Raw genomic sequence first — 18,167 nt, forward strand, 5'->3', positions numbered from 1 at the left:
AAAATAACTTCCTTTACATTCATTTTTTTTGTTATAAAGGAAATCTTGAATAATATTCATATGCAGCATTGATAAGTTTTTTGTGGGTTTTGTATCGTCTTTCTCCTTTTGGTATCATCCTACCTCCTTTTTAAATTATGATTTTAATAAATCTATTTCATACATTTGTATAATGAATTCTGATAATTTTTACAACCAATCTTCTTTTATTTCTTGTTCACACCAGTCAACTCCATCCCCACTTTCTTGCAAGCTTCTTTTTTTTATATATTCATGTTTTCTTTTTTTCATTTGTAAGCCATTGGGTTTAACCAGAGTTGTCCTTGTGACCATGAGTTTGATATTCTTCATTAGAGCCTGCCAGGCTCACTCATGAATGCTCAACTAAAGATAATGTTAATGATCATCACTCCTCCAGAATGCACAGTTTAGCATGGAGAGGTAGAGACCCCTGAACCACTCACTCCCCAGTGCTGGATTTACTAATGACAGGCCCAGTTTTGTGCAGGTCTCTTCACCTCAGCTACTGTAGGAACATGATGACAGAGACATTATCATACATAGAACATAGCTTTTTTTTTAGCCTTTCTTCCAATTATCTTGCTCTGTTCCCTTTTCTGAAGTGTTTCCTCAGCCTCAGAAGGAGCAGAATAAATGTTCTATTTTTGGATTAGTAACTCAACATTCACTTATTCTTATCACCTAGAGTTACCATGACCACAATTCATTTCAAATCCTAAAAATAGCATTTGTTTATGGGTACAAACAAATATTTAGAAGGCAATATGAGGCTATGCCAATTTAGCTACAGAACAATGGCAAGTTTTTCCCTAGAGTCTGAGATCTCCTCATAGCTGCAGGTTTTTGACTAGGTTTGCTGTATCAGGAATAAATTTCCTCCTGTGGATTAGGCTCCAAATTGAAATAACACCTGTTAGTTATGTCCACAATAGTCATGCCATTATTGCCTGGCAGGCTGACATTGCACCATGTGGAGTTTACAATCTGGTTATGTATGAGCTTTGATACCTGTTCTCTCCAAGCAGCCTACATAGCACCTTTTGCCACTACGAAAGATAAATAGCAAGGAAGAAGCTTCCAGCTCAGTCAGAGTCTGAATTCTTGACCTCAAAACAAAGATATATGGTGTCTTTAGTAACAATATCTTAGCTGTTTCTGGTGGACAACTACAAAGAATGTCAAGAGCTTGTATTATATGGAGACACTTTGGGCATTCATTGACCAATATTTCATAAGCAAACATTCCATGTCTTTCACTGGAATTTTTAAAATAACTCCTGGGTTTTAAAAATAGCATAATAGCCTTACAGGATATCTCCCTTCTAACTCTGTTTTTGTTTGCTTGCTTTATTTTTAGTTATAGTTTTTCTTTCTTTTTTTTATTAATTTATTCTTGTTACATCTCAATGTTTATCCCATCCCATGCAGTGTCAGTGTCCTGTTCTTTTGTTCAGAAAACATATAATTTCTCACAAGCATTTTACAGTCCTAAAATTATAAATGTATGAGGTGTGCAGGATTCATGGGACAGTTAAGATGGTTCTCTTCTTTTTGTTTGTTTTTTTTTTTTTTTAAGCGGAAGAACTTTTTTTTTAATTAATTTATTCTTGTTACATCTCAATGGTTATCCCATCCCTTGTATCCTCCCATTCCTCCCCCCCCCCATTTTCCCATTATTCCCCTCCCCTATGACTGTTCCTGAGGGGGATTACCTCCCCCTATATATTCTCATAGGGTATCAAGTCTCTTCTTGGCTACCTGCTGTCCTTCCTCTGAGTGCCACCACGTCTCCCCCTCCAGGGGACATGGTCAAATGTGAGGCACCATAGTACGTGAGAAAGTCATATCACACTCTCCACTGAACTGTGGAGAATATTCTGACCATTGGCTATATCTGGGAAGGGATTTAAAGTTTACCTCCTGTATTGTCCTAGTTTTTAATTTGCTTACATTGTAATGGGATTCCTTATGTGTTTTCCATACAAGCTTCCTTTTAGGAAGCGTACCTTACCTACCATTTCATCTCCCCATCATTCTACCCTTAACCCTGCTCAAACCTTTCCACTCCCTGTATTCTACCTCTCTATTTTCATATCACATATGTTCCCCTATTCTCCTCTGCCTTAAGAGATTTACCAGCTCTGTGGCCTCTTTCTTACTTTCCTGGCTTCTAAAGGTACTCCAAGTTAAACACATGAATGTAAGCCAGGTGTGGTGGCACATGCCTTTAATCCCAGTACTTGGGAGACAGAGGAAGGCAGATTGCTGTGAGTTCAAGGCCAGCCTGGTCTACAAAGCAAGTCTAGGACAACCAAGGCTACACAGGGAAACCCTGTCTCAAAAAACCAAAAAACATAAAACCCACATAAATATAAAGACTCAATGTTAGTATCCACATATGGAGTTGAATGTATAGTATTTGTTTTTCTGTACCCCGGTTTCTTCATATAATTGTTCCACTATTCTCTACATTTACCTATAAATGCCATAATTTAACTTTCCTTTGAGGCTGAATAAAATCCTAATGTGTATGTCCTATGTCTGAATTAATCAAAGGTTACCAGAATTGTTTTGTTCTCTTCTGTTTTAGAAATGTTTGTTTATAATTGGTATAATTTATGTTTTAAAAGTTACATATGTAAACATCTCAATAAAACCATGTTGACATAGAGTTATATTTTGTAAATGTCTACAAATTTTAAGTTTTATTACTTTAGCAATTAAATAAGTAATCAAATCATTACTATATGAATGATTTGTCAGTTTTTACGTTTCAATGAATTGCTCCCTTTTATCTATATTGTCATGTATTTGGTGAAATAGCACATAGTATTCCTTTATTACCATATTTGTATATCTAAATATATTGTGGTACTACTTATTTTTTCCAAATATTAAAATTTGTGTTTCCTTATTTCTTGTCACCATTATTGATGGTTTATCATTGTTATTCATCCTTATGACCAAATGACTTCTGGTCAATTCATTTTCTCTATGGTTTTATTGCTTTCAATGATGTAGATATAAAATCATTTAAAATTCCATCCTGAGGCTAAAGCATATGTTATAGATTATTGATTTAAGGCATAGTCCATTTACATTAGTAAGTGAAAGTATGAACACCATACTTTATATAGTATGCATTCGAGAGCATAATTTTAAGTAACTCTTTAATTTACGCAATAATATTTGACAAGAAAATGTGTATAAGGTTTATATGTTATTATCTTTACACTTCGTCTCTATATCAAGTACATATTGACAAGAGCTATGGAGTAAAACATTCTAAAACATTTTTAAAAATGCATCAAAGTGAATGCTTGTAATAGAAATTTTAAAATATTTTTAAGCAACTGAAGCAGAAAATCTCAGGGAGAAAAAGCAGGTAGGACATGAAATTTAAGAACTGAATGAATAAAACCCTTCAGAATGTAATTGGCTGGATTGGCTCATTAGCAGAGTGAGGAAGACAGAGTGCAGAATTTGTGCTTATGATGAAATAATAGAAAACAAATTTGTGCTTATGATGACATAATAGAAAGTAATAAGGTTGAACAAGAAAGAAAATAAATTGATAAAAAGTGAACCAGTCCTCAAAGATTTATGGTGCATGGCATCAGAAGCGCTGAAAGTCAATAAAGACAGAAAAAGAGAATGCTGATGAAGATGAAGCCCTACAGGTCACAGAACTGTGTGAACAAAGGGTAATATTAATCATAGTCAAACCTTTCAGAAAAAGAAAACATAAAGTCTTTAAAGTAACAAAGGAGAAAGTATAATCTGTGTATAAGGGGGAAAAGGAAAGAAAAAAAAAAGGAAAAAAGAAAAGAGAAATCAAATAACAGAGAATTTCTTATAAGAATCTCTGGAAGCTGGAAGGAAGTACCATGACATTTCTTAATGTGATTAAAGAGAAGAACTATCAACTTCTTTAACATAGAAGAGAAGGCAGAATTTCCAAATACACTTTGCAAGGCAAGCCATACTTATATGCAAATTAGATAAGTCAAGAAAAAAGTGACCAAATCAATATGTTGCTGACCAATATTTCTCATGTACAAAGAAAAGAAGTCCTTTACAATGTTTAATGTATCATATTGAGGTTAAAGATGAATAAACATGTGATCACTTCATGCTGAAAAAATTGGCAAAAACTCAGCACCCGTTCACTACAAAGAAAACTTTTTAAATCTCAGAAAGGCGAGACTTGCAGACAATTTCTTCAACTTAATAAAATACATCTTCAAAAACTATTCTATAGTTCTCCTCATAATAATAATGAAATATTTTCATTTTTTTCTTTTATTAGAGCCCAGGGGGAAACCTATTTTAAAGTCTACTATTCTTAATATTATTAGAAGTTTTAGAGAGTAGAAGCAATAGAGATGGCTCAGCAGTTAAAAGTACTTGTTCTTGCAGAGAACCTTGCTTCAGTTCCCAGAAGCCACATGGTGGTGCACAATCATCCATAACCCCAGGGATCTGTGGCCTTTATCTGACCTCCACAGGTACTATGCACACATGTGGTGCTCATACATTCATGCAAGTAAAACACTAGTAAGCATGAAAGAGAGGAAAATAAGTATAAGAAAAAATATTAATTTAAGACCAGTATAGAAATACAGGGAAAGTGAATATAGAAAATAAGAAATAAATTGTCCTTATTTAAAGATGTTTTAATAGAGTATGGAAACATTCCAACTATCCTTTTAAAAAAACCTACTTAAAATAACTAGTTTGTCAAGATTTCAGGTTACATGATCAGCATAGAAGAGTTCATTACTGATCAGTGAGTATGATTAGTAACACATGAGGAATAATTTCTAGAAATCTGGGGCCCAATATTGTCTACAAAGACTCTACGGAATGCTTAAAACTTTATAAAGAGAGAGAAAGAGAGAGAGTTTAAGATCATATTTTCTTTTCTTTTTCTTTCTTTCTTTTTACTTTTTTCTTGTTTGTTTAAGGTCTGAAGCCTTACGAGTTGAGGTATCCAGTCATTCTCATATTTTCTTAACACAATTAAATTAATTAAAAAAGAATACTTATGGAATGTAACTCTATGGTAAAGCACTTGCCTACAATGCAGAAGGTCTGAAACTCAACCATCAGAACTGCCACAATAGATAAATGCAATGCCCAAATTGTGTCTTATAAAATTTTTTGAATCTAAAAATATGTACAGAATCTATATGCCATAAAGTAAAAACTTGGATGAGATAAAGCTATTTCAACAGAGATAAGTACTGTATTCAAGGGATTGGAAGATATAAGAAAATTTACACAGGCTGGTGCTCATCTATAGTTTTAATGAAGTCATTTTCATTTTTTTCTTTCTTTTTCTTTTCCTTTTTTTGTTTTTTTGAGACAGGGTTTCTCTGTGTAGCCTTAGCTGTCCTGGACTCGCTTTGTAGCCCAGATTGGCCTTGAACTCACAACGATCCACCTGCCTCTGCTTCCCAAGTGCTGGGATTAAAGACGTGTGCAAATTTTCTTCTTGTGTGCTGGAGCATCTTCTGGGTATATTCCAAGAAGTGGAATAGCTGGGTCTTGAGGAAGCCCTATTCCAAGTTTTCTGAGATAGCACCAGATAGATTTCCAAAGTGGCTGTACTAGTTTGCATTCCTACCAGCAATGAAGGAATGTTCAGATCTAGCCAATGGACAGGACATTCTCCACAGTTGGGTGGAGAGTGGGGTATGACTTTCACATGTACTCTGGTGCCTCATATTTGACCACGTCCCCTGGATGGGGAGGCCTGGCGGCACTCAGAGGAAGAATAGCAGACTACCAAGAAGAGACTTGATACTCTATGAGCATATACAGGGGGAGGAAGTCCCCCTCAGTCACAGTCATAGGGGAGGGGAGTAAGGGAAAAATGGGAGGGAGGGATGAATGGGAGGATACCAGGGATGGGATAACCATAGAGATGTAATATGAATAAATTAATTTAAAAAACTAAAAAAAAAAAAAAAAAAAAAAAAAAAAGGTGTGTGCACCACCACCGGCGTATTTTAAAAACAATAGCAGTGATTTTTGCTTATATGGGTAAGTACCAAATTACCTGCATTTTATTTTTGTGTATTTTTGGAAGGAGTGTTTCATACAGATGAAATAACTATGTGAGCCAATACATTTCCTATTGGGTATATTTAAAAAGACTTCTTTTCTTTTTAATTTTGAGATTATAAAATAATTATATCATTTCTTCCTTCCGTTTCTTCCCTCCAACTTCCTATATTTCCTATATTCCTCTTTTCTCTATTTTAGACTCATACCTCAAAAGGAAACAATTCTTCTTAAACACCTAAAACTGTATACTTTCATAATATATGTAACAGTTCAACCAATATAGATATCTTTGAAAAAGGAAAAACACTCTTTTGCATGGGGTAATTTTTTTCCAAACCACTAATTTATAAATTTTATCTAACACTTTGAACTATTTCAGGTGATTTTCTCCTGTATTATGAGACTAGAGGCAGAGATCTTAAGGAAAGGAAGACATGTGAAAACATGAAATATTAAGACAGAAATGGCCATTTAGATTAAGGAAAGTGGTGGCATACATGCCTATAACATACATTGTATTCTATTCTCTTGCTTGCAACAGCTTACTTAATTTGCAAAAGTTGTACTTATTAGGAAACACTGAAACAACTCAAGGAAGATGATTATAATTGTAAAATACATATCTTTCTTCAAAGTATGTTACCAAAGTCTTAAGAATATTGAGCTCACTTTGTGTGTAAATATGATGACTATGATTTAGAAGCATGCTAGATGTTATATTACAACTCGGTCCATTTAATATTATAGTCTTTTGAGGGAAGCATTAAATGGTCATTAGCTCAATGTTTCGTAGAATGATTTTGGTAAGTATTAAAACAGAATTTGATGAAATAATAAATTTCTGGAAAAGAAGTCTTATCCTAAATCACAACTGAAATTTATCATTTGGGCAAGAATTCTCTGTGCCGCTTATAAGAAGGCTTTTTATTTTAGCAGAAAACTTGTCCCCTGAGACCTATTCACATTCTGCCTTCAGACCTCAGCTGTTCCTTTTTGCTGTTGCTTCTTTTATTCATAGTGTTGGCATAATCAACACATAATTGTGATTGGATCTCAAGGATAAAAATTAATTTTGGCACACATCAGTTAGATTACAAATGAATAGATTATTCTAAGAAGATTTTATTGTCCAGTAGAATGACATTTTGGTGGTATTTTAAAAGGGTGTAAAACGGCATTTAAAAGTTAATTCTGGATCAGGATTTTCTGTTTTTTTTTTTTTTTTTGTTTTGGTAATTAATATAAAAGTTACAGAAAATATTGTGACAGCTTTGAGCTGATGAGATTTTATGTTTAGGGGAGTTTGAGGGCAAGAGTGAGTCCCCTGTGCTATTCTGGTTTGGATATGACTCAGAACACAGTTGAACATTATTTGAATTCACAGAGCTTGCCGTGCTGGAAGCACAGCCTTATATGTAGTGTCCATGGGCAGTCCTATTATGGGAAAGCAACTTGAGAGAAAAGGCGGGTCACTTGCTTGTGCGCAGGTCCTGGAATTTGAAATATCCAGAGGCCTCTACAGAAACCTGGCATCAGTTACTATGTTGACTCACTCAGTGTTGGGCTCACTCACTTTCCACCTACAGGACTCAGCTCTTGAAGGCAATAGCCTTTATAAAAAAAAACTAACAGGAAAACTTGAAGTGCTATTTTTTTCAAGGCTGCTGAAGTTTATTGGCTTCTCATCGTACCTAAGCCTGCTGGAGCAATAAAGCTGGAAGAAACTTTTACCAAGATTTTTATCCCTGCCTTGATATATATACTTTTGCTTCCGAATGCTTTGGTGGGAAGAAGCAGAGGACTGTTGTAAGTACAAAGTAACTAAAAATATCTTACCCATGGCATGACTTTCAGCATGTGACAAGCTCACTGAGTAGGTAGACTGATTTAAACTTTTACAGTAGCTTATGAAAAAGCATAATTTTGTCTTCTGTGTACTTAACATATATATATATATATATATATATATATATATTATATGTGTTTCAGTACATATGAGAAAGAGTTCTGAGGGTTTTGTTACTGTTATTTGTTTGCTCTTCACAATAGAATAAACACTTCATTCTTGTTAAAGAAACCACTAAATAATAATAATCATTGTATAACTTGCTTTGAGTGTATGGAGCAGCTTATTGGATGGCTGTATCTATATTTTCATTTTGATTGATATTCTTTGTAATGGTTCTGTAGGCAGTTGTGAACTGACATGTATTCTCAGTGAACTAATTCTCCATGGGAAGAACTGATTCCTGAAGTCTAGAAAGGTTTTATTTGGCATAGCATAGGGGAAAGTAAAGAAAATAAGTTGCTATTGACAAATGGTAAGTGTAAAAGTGTTCATAAAGACTGAATTTCTAACTTTTTCATTTTACTACATGTTTTAATTTCCTGTTTTCTTTCATATTGTGATTATTTTTAAAATAATGATATAATTTGTGCCAGAAAATGACAATGCACGCTCTTGATCTGAAAACAAAACAAAACAAAAAAATGGATGGGTTTTAATCTTATTTTGTAGTAAGTCATTTGGAGATTCATGTCCATTGTGACCTAGCACTTTAGTAAAAATTTTAGATCAGATTTTTGTTTTAAAATGCACCCCATTTATTTTTTTAAGGTATCAGCTGTGACTAATGAATTTTAAAATTGGCCCTAACATAACAACAAAAATAACATGTAAAAATAATCCATGATGAAACCAGTGTGTCCCAGAGATATGGATGAAGGTTATCATTTTCTTTCTATTTTTGATTTGTGGACTCTAGTCATTCTAAAATAGTTATGAGGACAATTCTTATAAGTGAAAACGAAAAGAGAAATCTTTACAAATAGGTAATTAATTAACAAATTCTAAGAAAAAAGTCAAGCCCATACCCAGAAAAAAAATGTAGAAATGAGATTGTATATGTATTTATTTATAATAGGTGCATCTACATTTCATAGCATATCAGTTGTTTCCATTGTTGCCTTCAGACATTTATTTGTGGATCACAATAGCTTTTCCTTTTTCCTCTGTTTACTCTCAATGCAAAGTACACGTAGTATTTACACATGTTCTTTGTAACACACACAAGTATGCATATTTTAGTTTATTCTTTCTGTATCCTTTGTATCAGCTTATAAATATCATTGAGATAATTCCTTAGTGATAATTGTATCTTCAACACCAAAAAACAAACAAACAAAAACACAGTGTCCATAGCATTTTTGAAAGATCATCACAAATGCAATTCTGAAATGAAGAAAGGCAAGCTTATGGTCAGCTTTGGCATAGTACATTGTGTTTTTAAATACTTGGGATTTGAAGAAGCTTTTATTATAGAGCATTTTCAAACCTTGAAATAATGCTTGTGCAATACAACAATAGATTTAAGTGGAAAAAGAAATTTTCTAAGGGTTACATTGCACAAAAGCTTTTGCTGTTTTAACAGTGTCCTACTAGTTGGATATTTTGACATTTGAATCTTGTTTTATTTTTTCTGTTTTTTAAATTTACCTTAGATTGAAAAACTTAGAAAAATGTATTTAGGTTGTTTGCTTATTTGTTGTGTCAAAACATTACTGTTGAAAAGAAAAGACTGTGGTGTTAAAACAACTATTTACCATTAGAATAACATATATAATTCAGTATATATATTCAAATATCTCAATACTAATAAACATTTCATTCAGATTTTTTTAAATGGCCCAATTTGTCTTTAAGTCTAAAGAAGTTATCTTTTAGAATTTCAACTACAAGATCTCTTAAGGGCATCTTAACTGAAAATAGAAAATCTCTTTTAAATTGATAATATAATTTCTAATTTGATAAGAGGCTTTTCTTGTCTCTTCTATAAAATATCATTATGAAAAATACAATATATTATATAGATGTTATTTCATTTTAAAATGTCTATGGAACATTGTGTCCAAATTTAAGTTATTTAAGAAAAAATATACTGAACTACAGTTTTGTCTATATACTTGAAATTAATTTTTATGTGCAAAGTATCACTTACTTTTAATTTTGTATTTAATTATATTTTTAAATTAGCATACAAAGGTGTCCTTATGATGTTTTTATAGTATTTAGTTTGGATACTAGTTCCCACAACATTGCCTCTCCTTGAGTTCCCTGCTTCCCTTCCTACTTGCTCCATTCTCCCATTTAAAATACTACTTATGAGATAGGTTGTCAAGTTCTTAACTATTTGTGTAGATTCATTAAAAAAACTAAAACCTTCAATCTCTTAGAAAACATGTTTTTCATTTGTTTTTGTTTTTATTTATTCACTTTACATTCCTCCTCTCCTCTCAATCCCACTCTCCCTCTCTCTTCTTCCGGGAGATCTCTTTCAAGAAACTTAATAGAAGTGAAGATTTTCATGGGACATGCCTTTTGGGCTAGTGCCCAATTATAAGTGAGTATATACCATGTGAGTCTTTCTGCTTCTGGGTTAGTTCACTCAGTGTGATCATTTCTAGTTCCATCTTTGGGATTTCCTTGTTTTTAATAGATGAATAGTATTCCATAGTGTAAATGTACCATAGTTTCTTTATCCATTCTTCGACTGAGGGACATTGGAATAGATGTGAGGACATCCTATTCAGACAGTAGGTGAGAGAAATATGGGAGAATGGGGAAATAGAAGGACCCAGAGGGTCTTAGAAACCTACAAGTAGAACATCATGATGGGCGGATCTGGGTCTAGGTGTTCTGCTCAAACTACTGCACCAACCAAAGACAATACATGCAGTAAACTTCGAACCCCTACTCAGATCTAGCCAATGGACAGGACATTCTCCATAGTTGAATGGAGAGTGGGGACTGACTCTGACACGAACTCTGGTGCCCAATATTTGACCACTTCCCCTTGGTGGGGAGGCCTGGTGGCACTCAGAGAAAGGATAAGCAGGCTACCAAGGTGAGACTTGATAGCCTATGACCATATAGTGGGGCAGGAGGTCCCCCTCGTTCATAGATCTAGGGGAGGGGAATAGAGTGAAAGAGGGAAGGATGGAGGAACTGAAAGATACAAGTGATGGGATAACAATTGATGTGTAATCTGAATAAATTAATTAAGTAAAAAAAATCAAAAAAGAAACTTAATTTAGAATTATTAGCATAGAATTAGAGCCTTGGGAGAAGTCTATATAAGTGAAGCTTCAGTAATTAATTGCATTGGGCATTACCTCTAGTTAGAGGTATTTGTTGGGATTGAATCTTTTCCTAGCTAAATTTTAGAAAGAAGCTGATGTTAGTTGTACTTCTATAAAGCATGAATTATTTCTCAGAAACTGCCTTTTATTTAGGTAGATTAGAGATCTATAAGAATTTATAGTGGTAGGAATTTGACATTTCTGCCTTGTACTCTAAAAAGGTACATTGATTAAAGTGATGTTAAACTTAGTTAATGGAGGAGATGTAGTTATATGAAGGGTAGCTAAATCCCAATGATAAGGAATAATGATGACCTTGGTTAATTTTTATACAGTACAGATTTTGATTGGATTCAGTGAGAGACAATGGATTTTTATCTCACAGAAGCTTGCTTTAGTCCTGGGAGATTTGTGTTCTGTTATCAAGGGAATCTATCCATATTAAAAAGTTTTGTTGAAAAAGTCATGAGATTGGATATAGAAAATACTTTTTTTCTATTCAGTGCAACCACATTCATTAGCCAAGTGTCATGAAAATATACCACTTCGTGGATCATGCCCTATGCAGCATGGGAAATTTCAAAACCAAATCAACACAGTGCAATCATCAGTTTCTCTACTTAAAACTTACAGTAGGATATGGTATATAATCAGTGACCTAGTGCTTGCCTAGTATACACAAGGCCTTGAGTTATATGGAGATATATGAGTTATATTGACTTCCTGTCAAAACTTCTGTTTAACTTTCCAAAGGTTTTATCCTATATAGTATTCAAACACCTCTGAGCTTCCAAAGCTTCATTTTATTATGCATGTGAAAGTTAAGACGACAATGTTATAGTGTGTTTTGCCAAATTTGCAGGGCTTTGACTACTTGTTTCACACACAGAAGCCTCTCTAAATCTATATAACATTTCAAACTCCCTTTCACTGTATGTTAAAAGAGAACTGTCTCACAGAAAAATAATTACCATTTATGAACATTCATGCACAAGTACAGTTTCAAAATTAAAACATAAAACAATTAGGTTCACTTATTTTTCTAAAACATTTAAAATAAAAACTTGATTCTCCATGTCTTATATCATATTATAATTAAAAGTGCCATCATAAACCAGATGTTTTCCTAAGAGATTCTAAAATACTTTTTAATACTCAAGGCACATAGTCTTTATCTCTCCTCATTCATGATCATTGCCCTGAATATTGCAAGAGAAATTAAAAAATATGACAACAAGAGTTTTGGCTCTAGTGTTTAAGAGAATATGAAACTGTGGAGACACAATTACTGAGGCATAAATAAAAGTGAGGAAATAGAATTGCTTGGTGACTTGCACATAAAAATTTCTTTATAGCCTCTTGCATTCAGGCCCATTAAGAAAACAAAGGGCAATATTCTGTCTTCACAGTTTATGTCTTTCAAGTAGTCTACAATTTTAAGATACCTTATACTTTAATTTTTGTTTAGGTTTATTTCATCCATTCCAAATGTCTTGGGATTTTAATAGGTAAAAAATTAATCTAAATTGGTAGAGTACTTGACTAATAGTCACAAAACCTTGGTATGGATGTACAACCCTGCCTAAACTGGAAGTAGTGCTACATACCTGTAATACCAAAATTTTGGAGGTGGTAGTAAGAAGATCAGAAATTCAAATTCATCCTTGATTCAAGACCAAAGCTAGCCTGAACACTGCAAGACTTTGGATGCTTTAAAAGATAGCTGGTTTTTATTGTTTGCTTATTTTTCTTTGTTTTACTGGTATCCTAAAATCCTTTTCTTTGGTTTTGCAAAGTATATGAACAATTAATATTCAAGCAAACACACAGTTCCTACTACTCAAGATGGAATTTAGATATTTTTGGCTGATCTCTTTACTGCCTTTCGCATTCTGTGTCAATGCCTCATTTTCACTCAGTGATTATGCACAAACATTGTTCTTCACTAAGAGGAGGCAAGGGAGAATGGATGATTAGCTTTTAATTGGAATGGAGCTGTCATTTCCCTGACAAGCTAATAAAATATTGTTCTAATTCTTGTTTTCATTGCTCATAAATGAACCTTCCAGAATGGCTAAATAAATATTTTAATTACATATAACTTTAAAAAATTAATCTTGTATGAATCTAAGATGTAAAAAAAGTTATTTTTATGTCAGCTTTTTAGGCTGTAATTTATCACAGACTAGTCTAAAATATGTTCATGTAAGTAGAAAAATGAAGAGCTTTGCCTCTGTTTTTACTAGTCACCTCATTTTTAGTTCATGTATTTTATCTGTGTAAGTAGAAAAATATGGTTGTTCTGAAGAATAGAAAAAACATTAAAATATATTATTAAAATCAATGTTTATCTGTGTATTAAAATCAGAATGTACATAGTTAAATGAGTTTTTAAGAGAAATAACAATATTAAAATAAAAAGCCCAGATGTTTGAATTGTCATGCTTTTAGCCTCTATTTTTTAAATCTTTTTTTTTTTTTTTTTTTTTTTTTTTTTTTTTTTTTTTGGTTTTTCGAGACAGGGTCTCTCTGTGTAGCCTTGGCCATCCTGGACTCACTTTGTAGACCAGGCTGGCCTCGAACTCACAGCGATCCGCCTGCCTCTGCCTCCCGAGTGCTGGGATTAAAGGCGTGCGCCACTACGCCCGGCTTATTTTTTAAATCTTAAAACTATATATACATGAATGAAACAGTAGTGAGCAATGGATATGCAGCTATTTGATAATTTATCTTTTACCCTTTGATGTATTTGCTTTTCATCATTATAACATTTTGAGTTTTAAAACTGTTTCTATTAATTAAGGACAGTTAGCATGACAGTGTTTTATGTTTTTCCTGGTTACTGGGGGATAAAAAGCCTTACTGTTTATATGCTTCCATCATGTCCTTGGCTTTTCTTTTGGTTTCCTTTGTTTTTGTGTTTTAAATTGCTCTCCATTTGCTTATTCCTTTTTTGGCTAAGACTGCCACAGAATCAAGACTATAAAAGGGTATGAACATCAGTCTCTTTTTGCTCATTCCTGGCACTCATCTTTATTTGCACACAAGTTGTCTCCTCTTTTATCAGATTGCAGCAGCAGTAGTTTCTTAGCCCAAGTACTGACTTAAAGGGCAAGGTAACCAAAACACTTTCTCTGTTCAGAGTTTCACCTTTGAAAGTGTACAAAGATAAATTAAAAAAAAAAAAAAAAAAAAAAAAAAAGAACACATCACAGATGCAGAGTTGTCTAGGGATTTTCATCAAAAGAAAATTAAGTAATTCCTTGTGAGTTTTGATACTTCAGATAGCAGTATTATAAACTAATTAGTGACCAAATGGACAAAGGTAAGTTCATTACAACAATTGGAAAAGAAAAAAAAAAAAAAAAAAGCTGTAGTGAGAAACATCCTTCAAACTTTCATATCCCGAGAAATAAGAGAAACAAATAGCTAAATTAGACTTTAAGGAGCATGCCTAGATACAGGATATTCTGGCATGTAGGTAGTTAACTGAAAGAGTTTACGGGAAGCACAGACAGCTGGGGAATCCTGATTAAGGAGAGGCTGAAAGGCAGAGCAGAAGCCATGTGAACAGCTGCTTAAGGGCTAGAAGATTCCTCTGGATTAGGTGTACACAACCCGTCATTAATGGGCTGTTTCAGCACGCATCAAGTGTTATCAAAGGCATTCACTTTTTTCATGCCTAGAGCCTCAGCAATGTTCTACTTTAAATGCCTGGAAATAGACTTTTGTCTCAAAATCAACCCAGAGATGAAAATCTCAAAAGATGTGGCTTCATAAAATTTACAGGTGTGGTTTTGGATAACCATTATTTAATGAATAACCTAGAGTTGGTGCTTCAGTACCTGTTTATTCATTTGTCTATGCATCACATATTATTGAGTGCCATTTTTTGCATGGTATAGTCATGTGGCCTAAGTGTTATGCTCTGTGTATAATGTTCTAAATAATCAAGCCCAAAGATATTAGAAATTAGGGCTAGATGTGCATAGAAATTTGTTCACACTGCTCTATTTGCATCTCAATTGATAGCTATAGACTAAAACCACTTTGCTATAGGGACATGTAAAAGTGAGAACTGTGCTAGTTCTAGACATTTGGGAGGTATTCCTATGGAAATAATAGTCAGTGTGAGAAAGTGGGGTTAGGGAGTAATTTTCCAAGGGAAAAATGAGAGCATAACTATTCTTGTCAGACCAGAACATTTGTGGCAGGGCATCTTGGTATGAAGAGCTGTATCAAGGTCAGCTGTTTTAGAGTAAGAATATTAAGGGGATTTGTGAGAACAAGCTTCAAGTTGCCACAGTGGGCTACGGCTCAAGTATTTAGATCCTTGAAGGTCATTAAATGATATTTCTCTCTTTATAAGCACTTGTCTTTCTTTCTTTCTTCTTTCTTTCTTTCTTTCTTTCTTTCTTTCTGGTTTTTGAGACAGGGTTTCTCTGTGTTGCCATGGCTATCCTGGACCCTTCTTCTGTGGGTTTTAGATAGAGCATTTATACAAATGTATGTCTGTTTTCTGAAGGATATCAATTTATTAAAGAGAGATTTATAAATGCTAAGGATAGATGTTCACTAAAATGAAGTTCTTTTAAGGTGCAAGAGAAGGTGCTTCTTTTGACTAGAATGCTGCCATTACAAATAAAGTACATGCATTCACGATTTTCTTATAGGTAGAATAAGTAGCAAACAGCAGCTGGATTGTATGCAGTGTTTTTCAGGAATTAGGCATTTGGATACATAGTAACAAAATTTACAAGCAAAACACTAGAAAGGAAGTGATAATGATGGGAAAGATGATGTATATAAATGTTTATCATGTTTAGGAATAGTTTTGATATAGTGGAGACATGGATCTGGATCTGAAGTCTAGAAATGAAGTCATTCTGGTGGATTTAAATGTGTAAGTTGTGGAATGAATGAGTTAGACCATATTGAATAAGTTCAATAGGAAGACAAAGTCACACACACATACACACACACACACACACGTGCACACACACACACACACACACACTCATACACACACAGGAGCATCTGGACACACAGGTACAATCATAAACAAAGTGATATTTCTATCAAGGGGACTGTCCCTTTCAGTCTCCAATGTAAGGACTTTGTGAAGGAGGCACTTGCTTGCACAGCAGGTGCCCAGCTTCCACAGGCTTTGCCATCTAGTTACCCGGAATTTCCTCTTTTATGTTGCTATTTCAGTGAGCTATTGCCCAAATGTTTTCTTAGTAGAAAAGCTTCAATAAATATTTAAATTGTGTGATGTATTCATCTTTTTTCTCTACTCTGCATTTCCTAAAAATACCGTCTTCGGAAACCCCATTTCAACCGACTACTGTATAATGAAATGAGCCTTCAGTGTAAAACACTTATCATAGTCTGAATTTCAATTGCTCAGTCGGAGTTGTTAAGTAATATGAAAAATCGTCCTTTAGAGAATACAAAATTGCATAGATATGACAAGGTAACTTTGTATTTTATTTAATGTTCTTTTAGTTAATATAGATGCTTATTGGGAAAATGTCTAAAAATTCTTCTTGAGAATCATTAGTAGAATTGATCATTCTTATATCTTCAGAAATGGTGAAAATACTTAGAAAACATTAACAATTCAGTCTAAATAAAGCTAGAATCATACTAAAGAGATGGAATGCATTTGAGTAACTGAAATTTAGTCATGGATAGGTATAATGCCTTATTGATTACCATTTGGGGAAATAGGATGAGTTAGAATATTAAGATATTGGGCAACCTTTTATCATTGAGGTTTTTATTTGCTTGTAAGTAAACATTGTTAGACACCTGCTGTTTTCTCTATGCCTTTTAGAAAATTACAACTGCACACCGGAGAACATGCAGACATAAAAATATAATTCACATGCGATAATAGGAGAGTTATGTAACCTAGCAGGATTCAGCCATAAACTATTACATAGGAATAGAGTGACTCTGAAAGTGATGACTGAACAAAGAGCCTATGTAAGTCCTCTTTAAAGACTGAGCATATGGAGATGAGGATTAGAGAACAGCAAGGCATTGATTTGCCTCCACATGAAACTAATAAAATTACCTTATATGTGCACAATGCTATTTTACAATCATCTGAACTTTGATGTATATACATCACTTGTAAAATTGTGCTAAATGCCACATAATTCTCTAAGTACAACACATATATCTCAATTAATTCTCACTTTAACTTTATGATCCAGAAAAATATAGTATACCATATTTAATAGATAAAGATATGGAGATACAGAGAGAAATGATCTGTCTAAGGTACCTCAGATGTGATGTGTTAGAGTGCTATTACTTATACCATTTTAATATGTAACATTTGAAGTAACTATGTTACTGCTTTATCATGATAATTTTCAATAAAATAGAATTACACATTTTATTGTAGTAAAAAATAAACAAATGAAAACAATGTCTCTTTTCCCCTGGCTTTATATATATTAGTTCAGTGGAGATTCCTTTTTTCCTTACCATTTTATGCTTTCTGTTCAAACTCCAACATGCTGAGTTCAAGTGAAGTAAATAACTTCAAATCACAAAAACCAACTGACCAAATTTCTCAATCTTCCCTAACCTTACAGCTGTGGTCAATATTGATAATTCACTAAAGAACACTGTTATCCCTGGGAGTCTATGTACTGTACTTTCCTGCTTTGTTCCCAATTTGGGAATTATTTCTTTTTAGTCTATTTTTCGGGGCCCACCAGGTTTTTTATACAGTTCAATGGAAGTGACACCAAGGTAGAAAAGGTGATGTTGCTGAGGTGTTACAGATGGACAGTAGCAAGCCCAGCATTTGGGAGATGGACCCAGATGAATAAGGAATTCTAGGCAAGCCTCAGCTACAAACAGTTCAAGACCTGCCTGAAATATATGAGCCCCTATCTTAAAGAGAAAAAAGAAAG

General features: G+C 33.7%; 1 protein-coding gene across 9 annotated transcripts in view; it reads left to right on the top strand.

Annotated features, from left to right (window-relative positions):
• The window catches only part of Dmd (dystrophin), a 2,465,896-nt gene that overhangs the window by 415,324 nt on the left and 2,032,405 nt on the right, over nt 1-18,167 (top strand). The window contains exon 1 of one of the 9 annotated variants that reach the window (XM_051140910.1): nt 7,613-7,899. The exons of the other annotated variants lie outside the window; for them this stretch is intronic. Coding sequence (XP_050996867.1) covers nt 7,869-7,899 — 31 coding nt within the window. The 5' untranslated portion in view covers nt 7,613-7,868. Of the gene's footprint in view, nt 1-7,612; nt 7,900-18,167 lie in introns of those variants that run through there. 9 annotated transcript variants of the gene reach the window in all.

The sequence above is a fragment of the Acomys russatus genome, chromosome X, assembly GCF_903995435.1.
Source record: "Acomys russatus chromosome X, mAcoRus1.1, whole genome shotgun sequence".
Lineage (NCBI taxonomy): Eukaryota > Metazoa > Chordata > Mammalia > Rodentia > Muridae > Acomys > Acomys russatus.